This window comes from Olea europaea, unplaced genomic scaffold (assembly GCF_002742605.1).
Source record: "Olea europaea var. sylvestris unplaced genomic scaffold, O_europaea_v1 scaffold810, whole genome shotgun sequence".
Classification (NCBI taxonomy): Eukaryota; Viridiplantae; Streptophyta; class Magnoliopsida; order Lamiales; family Oleaceae; genus Olea; species Olea europaea.
Window position 1 is genome coordinate 139,652 of NW_019266538.1, and position 8,076 is coordinate 147,727.

The 8,076-nt window shown below is 36.8% G+C and overlaps 1 protein-coding gene across 3 annotated transcripts in view; it reads left to right on the forward strand.

The window, feature by feature from the left end:
- The first annotated feature begins 256 nt into the window (after nt 1-256).
- Nucleotides 257-8,076, forward strand: part of LOC111391651 (glutamyl-tRNA(Gln) amidotransferase subunit B, chloroplastic/mitochondrial) — a 13,761-nt gene continuing 5,941 nt past the window's right edge. For 2 of the 3 annotated variants that reach the window (XR_002702142.1, XM_023016900.1), the window contains exons 1-6: nt 257-390; nt 1,664-2,342; nt 2,648-2,857; nt 4,536-4,676; nt 4,769-4,972; nt 5,190-5,387. Coding sequence is in view for 2 of the 3 variants with exons in the window: in XM_023016900.1 (XP_022872668.1) it covers nt 1,716-2,342; nt 2,648-2,857; nt 4,536-4,676; nt 4,769-4,972; nt 5,190-5,387 (1,380 nt within the window). In the remaining variant the exon portion in view is untranslated. Of the gene's footprint in view, nt 391-1,663; nt 2,343-2,647; nt 2,858-4,535; nt 4,677-4,768; nt 4,973-5,189; nt 5,388-5,786; nt 7,229-8,076 lie in introns of those variants that run through there. The other variant, XM_023016901.1, reaches the window with a different exon arrangement.

The window sequence follows — 8,076 nt, forward strand, 5'->3', positions numbered from 1 at the left end:
AGGAGGGTCCGAATCGACTTCAAGTTATCGATTTGCTAGCTTTCTTTAACGGTAGAATCTCTCCCCTTTTGCGGGGAAGTGCTATTCATAATAATTATAATATTTATTGGGGTAATTTGTCAAATATCATACCTTGAACAGCACCAACAAATTAATAAATAATTGAAGTGAGATAAAAAATAATAATAATAAAATGTAGTAGAAGAAAGAAAAAAATAAAATAAATAAAACTCTTTTTAAGGTAAATATAAATTTGTTAAATATACATCTTAAAAATATAAATATACACCAAGCAAATTTCAAGGTTTATCTCTGCCTCGCGCTGTACCAGTGTCCCACCTATGGCATCCATTGGTTCTTCATACTCTTGATTACAAAATTACTTTCCGGGTATTCAAAACTCGTACCTTTTCTCATCAATTTTTGTTCAAAGTTGCCAACTTTTTGTATTCCGTTATTTTGGATGAATTTCGTTTATCTGCAAGTTCTTTTTCCTTAAAAAAAAAAAATGCCTTCTGGGCTTTGAATGCTTATGGCTTTTATTCTCCGTTTTTTGTTTAATTCGTGTACTGTTCTTCATATTGAATTAAATGCTTTTTTCACCAACTTGCTTTCTGGGTTTGAATTTTTGTAGCTCAGTTCTTTTAGTTTAAAGCTGCATTCTTTTTGTACTGTTCTTCATTTTGATTGATTCTTGTTTGTAATAATGCTGTTTCAACATAATCCTTTCTCAGTTTTGAATTTTATATCCTGTTTTAGTTTAAAATTACCAACTTTATGCACTCGTCAGTATTTGATTGTGTTCTATTTCTGTATAATTCAATTTGATTGCTCTAAACTATCTCATTTAATACTTCTCTAGAGAATTGCCTTCTAGGTATTAAGAAACTTACTGTATAAATGTGTTTTGTAATATATAATTGTGCACGTGCCAGCAATTAATTGTTAAAAAAAAAAAAAGTTTTGTCCGAGTCAAATGTGTGATGAAAATATAATCAGAATACCGTGAACAGGTATTTGTAGGTGAATCCTATATTCTATTCCATCTTAAATGAAGTGAGAGAAATGTAAGAAGCTAGACTGGGCTTGATTGGTGAAGTAGTGGTGCTGAAGTGCCAGCAGCCGAAGCGTGATCTTGAGAAGATGGTGCTGCTTATTGACGGTGGACGAGTACTAGTGTAAGAAAGAGATTGTTCTGCGGAGGGGAGATATGAGGGTGTTCTAAGCCCATTTAAGAAATGGTGGTGAGAGGGAGGGAGGGAGGGAGAGAGAGAGCTGCTCGAGAACCCTGAGAGGATGGGGGAAGGGGTTATTATTACATGGATTTTCTTACAAGAAGACTGAGATGCCTCTAAGAACTGGAATTTGAGGGCCATATGGTAGAATTGTAATTTAAATGGGATTACATGGAGTGGTAATTAGTGCGAGAAAAGTTGGTTTTACGTATATTGAAGGATTTTTGCTTAATTATTTGTTGTCATATTTGTGCAATAAACTCAACTCAACTAAGCCCCATCCCATTCTGGTATGGGGTCAGCTAATCTCAGCCTCTGTGTGTGTCCTTCTCGAAAATAAGTTTATTTTAAAGTTATATATTCCTTGACAATTGTCTACTTAATGGGCGCTGGTATTATTTTAACAATTTTTTTTTTCTTTTTTGAAGATTGTTTTGACGCTTGACATTCAGTGTGGATCAGAGTTGAAGAATCTGTGAGATGGCTTTAACATTCTTTAGAGGGTTACATACCCATTCTTTTCTGATGTACCCATCTTCATTTCTTTCTAGAAAAAATGGTATGCTTTATTGTACAATGAAAAGCATACGAGGGCAAACTGAAACACAAGAAAAATCACAGCATCAGCTGAAAGTATCAACCCAAACCCAATCTAGAAAGCATGATGACATTTTTAAAAACTTTGAGGCAATCATAGGCATAGAAACTCATGTGCAGCTTTCCACTCTAACCAAGGCCTTTTGTAGCTGTCCATACAATTATGGGGCCCAACCAAACACTAGTATTTGCCCCGTGTGCATGGGCTTGCCCGGGGCACTACCTGTTCTGAGCACAAAGGTCATAGAGTCTGCCGTTAAAGTTGGTCTTGCACTTAACTGTAATCTTTCTCTGAGTTCAAAGTTCGATAGGAAGCAGTACTTTTATCCAGACCTTCCCAAAGGGTACCAGATATCGCAGTTCGATATCCCAATTGCAACTGGTGGTTACCTAGATGTTGATATTCCTCTTGAGTTTGGCGGTGGACATAGAAAGTTTGGAATTACCAGAGTTCATATGGAAGAAGATGCTGGGAAGCTGCTTCATACCGGCAATGGTAGTTTTTCTCAGGCAAGTCTTCACTCTTCAAGACTCTTTTTTTGCATTCGTAATTTTTTCTCTCTAATTCTCCAATCCCAGCCTCCCGTTGAGGAATCAGTTTATAATATGGAATGATTTTATGAACTTGAGATATTAATTATGGCATTTATTTTTCCCAAGGTTTATAATACAAGCTTACTGAATTTCATATTTCTTGGTAGTCGAAATCTACACGTATGTGAAATTCTCGCTTCTTCCATCATAAGACTACTGCATTCGTCTCAAGCCACTAAAGATTTTAGTTTTTATTATAAAGTATCTTTAATGGCATGTAGGTTGATTTGAATAGGGCAGGAGTGCCTTTGCTTGAGATTGTTTCTGAACCTGATATGAGAACTGGTATTGAAGCTGCAGAATATGCTGCAGAATTGCAGAGGTTAGTTAGATATTTGGGAGTAAGTAACGGAAATATGCAAGAAGGATCACTTCGTTGTGATGTCAATATCTCCATTCGTCCAATCGGGCAGCTAGAGTTTGGTACAAAGGTAAATAATTGCTCTTTCACAATAACTTGTTTCTTTGAACCAGAGAATAATATATGAAACTAAATGAGGATACTTACTTCTATAGTAAAATTAGTTTACAGAGCTTATAGTGATTAGGAAATATATTAAAGATTTCAAATACTTTTCAACTGAATTATAGTTGAATAAAATCAAGGCCGGTCCTGATATTTTGGGGGCCTGATGCCAACTTTAAGTACGGGGCCTGTTGAAGAAAAATCATTGTATTCTTACTTGAGCCTTCTTATAGAGAATTCTAATATAATCGTGAAGAATTTAATACGGACAGCTAAACCCCAAAATTTGAAGAGGAAAATAACAAAATGTCAAAATTGAACATGCACTGCAAATTATAAGTGAAGTTTGGCATACAGAATTATAATACGATGGTAAAAGGGTCTGTTTGTTTCTTTGATCATTTTCTATTTGCAACTATTTAAAACAAAATTGAATATGTATTTAGTGATTTATATGCAAAATCGGAGAATGTTGACTGCTAGAGATTGTATAACAAAATAATGAAAATGACGATTAAATGCAAATGAGTTTCTAATTTATATTAATTCATATTAAATTGACTTACAAATAAGAAGTATGAACATGGATAAAGAATTATTAAATTCAAAGTACATTTAACAAGCATCTAAAAAGGCTATTATCACGAGATTAAAGCAAAACAATAATAATAACAGTCTATAAACTTTGCAGTATATGTTTTGAAGATAAATGAGAAATTGAAAAACCTGTAAGGCTGTAATAATTGCAATGATACCAGACCAATTTGTTAAATTGAATCTTCAAAATTTTAATTCAATAAGACATAATTCATTTTTTGATGGGTTGAAAAAAAAAATATGGTGGGTTACTGTTGGACAAGAAATTTGAAGAAACGAAGAGACATTTTTATTTGGTTAAGAAAATAAATTAGGTATTTGGAAGATAAATGGCCAAATTACTTATAGATAAGTGATAAGTTTTATGCCACTTATATGTTTCTTCTAAAGATTTTTGTATTTTAATTTTTATTAATTTCTTGAGTTTGCATATTGATAATTCTATTTTAAAGAATTTCATAAATATAATTTTCGTTTTTCTTTAATCGATTAACCTTATATAATTTGGGGCTCTCACCAAAATGGGGTCTTAGGCGGTCGCCTATCCCGTCTATAGTTAAGGCCGCCATTGAATAAAACATTAGAACCATATGAACTTATGTAAAGAATTGAACCTTCTCTTTCTGCAAACTTGTAATGGCAAGCCCTAAATTGACATCTAAACATTAACCAAGATCCCTGAAATATGATGTCCTGTTTAGGATGAGAGTAGTTTCTCATAGTATGTCTCACGTGGTCTCTATGAATTTACTTGCAACAGCAATAGTTCAATACTAGCCCTCAGCTTGATGAGTTGTAAAGCAGTAGCAAGTGATATGATAGTTTAGTTGAATGCTGATCCTGTGTATCCCAAGTGAACTACAGTCTTTGGTTAATCGCTTGGCCTTTCAATAAATTGTACATAGTTTGGACTATATATGCTTTGCTATTAATTATTTTTTTATTTTATATAGATTTATAGTGTTTCTAAGATGCTGATATATGTATTGTCAAAGCTTATAAAATAAAATTCTACGTTATTCAGTTGTTCAAACTTGCACCAACAGGTAGAAATAAAGAACTTGAACTCATTTTCATCAGTGAGTAGGGCTATCGATTTTGAGATATCAAGACAGGCGCTTCTTCATAGTCAAGGTCAGGCTGATCAAATTGTACAAGAAACCCGTCTCTGGGAAGAAGGAGCTCAGGTTATATTTCTTTTTTTTATCATGATAAAAGGAAAACTTAGGCAAAGAATGTCTATATTAACTACTAAGCAACATGTTTGTTCTACTTTTAGAAAACAGTTACGATGAGGAAGAAGGAAGGACTTGCTGATTATCGCTACTTCCCAGAGCCTGATCTTCCAGGAGTTACACTGACTGAGGAATACGTTGATGGGATCCGTTGTTCCTTACCTGAACTTCCAGAAATGAAGCGTCGAAGATATGAAGGAATGGGTCTAAACATGCAGGATGTTCTCTTTCTTACCAATGACATCAATGTAAGTCCTGTTGGTCCTTAACGTGTATTTTGGTTCCAACTCTATGTTGGCACTATTAATATCGGGAAGTTCTACACTTTACATGTTATAATTGAGTTTGCCTTGCCTTTTAATCGTCAACATATCTATGCTACCAATGCATTATTTATACTATTATATCTAGCACTTCACATACCATTGATACTGATTGTTTCTACGCTCACAACGATTGTCCCAGGTTGCGGATTTTTTTGATTCAGCTATAGCAGAAGGTGCTGATGTAAAGCTGGCTGCCAATTGGATAATGGGAGATATTGCTGCCTATATGAAAAATGAGAAGTTGTCTATTAATGAGATTCAACTTAACTCACACGAACTGGTTGAGCTTATATCTTCAATTAAAGGTGGGACCATAAGTGGGAAAATTGGCAAAGAGGTATATACTTTTCTTATTTTGTTCATCATACCTTTATCATCAGCTATTGAGCACACATTTATTTGTTGTGTAGTTTCTAAGTTAATTCTTCATTTAATTATTGCTTAGCATGACTTGTAGATCGATTTATTTCTTTCAGCCTCTTCGTCCAAGTCCGAGCTATCTTGTCTTTCATGTTTTCCTTCTCCGATCCACTGCCCTTGAGGGCCTTGACCATGATCAGCGAACCTTCATGCTTTGTGTATAAGTTGATTAGTGGGTTAAAAAGAAAACACACTTCTCCCTCATTTAAATAACCTCTTCCATCCATAGCTCAAGTCTTATTTTGAATCTGAAATCTATTCAGAAACAACCATTCAGAGGAATAACACAATTCATTTTCTCTAATTTGTGATGTAGGGAGATTACTGAATTAGTAAATAGCAAGAAGGGAAGGGGAGGAGAAGAGAAGAAGAAGACAGAAACGAGGAGGAGGAGAGAAAACGGCCAAGCCAACTTTATAATTCTTAATCAATTCATCAACTAAGAAATTACAAACCAATGATAGGTTTAAATAATGAAAACCTAGAAATATAGGGCCAAGCCCATTATTCAAGTCCTAATTAAAATACGTAAACTTAAATAAAAGTCCAACTAAAATACTGAAACAATAATAAAAGTCCAACTATAAAGGATGTCCTCATCAACTCTCCCGGGGTGGGAGAAAACTCGACCCTGTCGAGTGGATATAACACCGTAGACTCTCGTCAATCTCCCAACCATAAGCTGAGTGGTTGGGCAAGTGTCTTCCGGCGTCTGTAAAAATGCGTCAGTGGCGGTCTGAACCTGGTGTCCTCATCAACCCCCCTCGGATGGACGGGAGGCGATCTGGACCAAGGAAAATCCTGCTGACTCCGATAAAGCTGTAGCAAATCTGGATCCAAAAGCTGTAGTGTTTCCCTGGAGATCCATGCACAATCAGAATCTGGTCGACCAACCCAACGAACAAGGAAGCGCTGAACCTCTCCATCACTAGTGAACACAGTTTCTTCATCTAAAATAGTATCAATTTTATCTGTGTGTGCTGTGAGAGGTGGTAGTGGGTTAGAGGGGGCCAAAGAATTAGGATCAAGGTCCACAAAAGGAGGTAACAGGGGATCATCTGAGGGAATGAAATGGCCTTTATAAGCTACAAGGTCTTCAACATTGAAAGTATGGTGGTAACCAATGTGGGATGGAATGTCAACAATATATGCATTTGGACCAACTTGCTTTAAAATTTTAAAAGGACCAGCACTACGAGCTTGCAATTTGGAGGCGGGTCCATGTAGACGCCGCTCTGGCCTAATGCGAACCATAACGTAATCCCCAACATTAAACTCAATATGTCGTTTATGTAAATCAGCTTGTAGTTTATAATTTGCATTACTAGCTTCAAGTTGTTTATTGATCTCAATGTGCAAATCACGAAGGTGTTGTGCAAATGCTTCGGCTGAAACTGACACTCTAGCCTGTGGGGACATAGGGATGAGATCTAATGGTTTCCTAGGCTTGTATCCGTGAACGGCTTCAAATGGACTCATACCTAATGAACGATTTACGGAGCTATTATATGCGATTTGAGCGACAGGAAGGATTAAATCCCAATTTCGAAGGTTCTCCCGGACCAGACAACGTAATAAGTTACCAAAACTCCAATTAACAACTTCGGTCTGACCGTCCGTCTGAGGGTGGTAGGCTGTAGAAAATTTCAATTTGGTACCCATCTTGTGCCACAAAGTCCTCCAAAAATGGCTAGTGAAGCGAACGTCCCTATCGGACACGATGGTCTTGGGAAGCCCATACAGTTTGACAATCTCATTAAAGAATAACATGGCAACCTCGGACGCATCCGATCTCATTAAAGAATAACATGGCAACCTTGGACGCATCCGATGTTTTGCTACAGGGGATAAAGTGAGCCATTTTCGAGAAACGATCGACAACCACGAAATAGAATCATGCTTTTTTGGGGTGCGTGGCAGTCCTAGCACAAAATCCATACTAACGTCTTGCCAAGGACAATTGGGGACGGGGAGAGGAGTGTATAGGCCTGTGTTCTGCTTCTTCTGTTTGGCCAATTGACAAGTGTTACATGTACTAACAATTTTAGCCACATCTCTCTTTAAACTAGGCCAATAGAATTGGCGAATTGACGTTCAACTTTCTCTATGGTCTTATCACATCCAAAGTGACCGGCTAACCCTCCCGCGTGAACTTCCCACACTATAAAATCTCGCACTGAAGTTCGAGGGATGCACAATTTATTGGTTCGAAAGAGATAACCCTTCTCAAGTCGAAAGTCACCTGTGCTGTTTGATTGTCCTCCTTGTAAATCGAGAAAGATATCCTTAAAATCTGGGCATGCCTCGTAATCCTCCTTAAGCCTTTCAAAACCAATGACTTTGACACTCATGATCGACAAAAGGAAAACACGACGACTTAACGCGTCAGCTGCTTGGTTCTCCACGCCCTTCTTGTGTTTTAAAACAAATGAATAGGCCTGCAAATATTCAACCCAACGTCCATGCCTAGAACTTAATCTCTTCTGAGAGTTGAGGTAACGGAGGGCTTCGTGGTCCGAATAAAGGACAAATTCTTGGGGCAACAAGTAGTGGCGCCAATAGCGCAAAGCCTGGACCACCGCATACAGTTCCTTATCATACGTTGA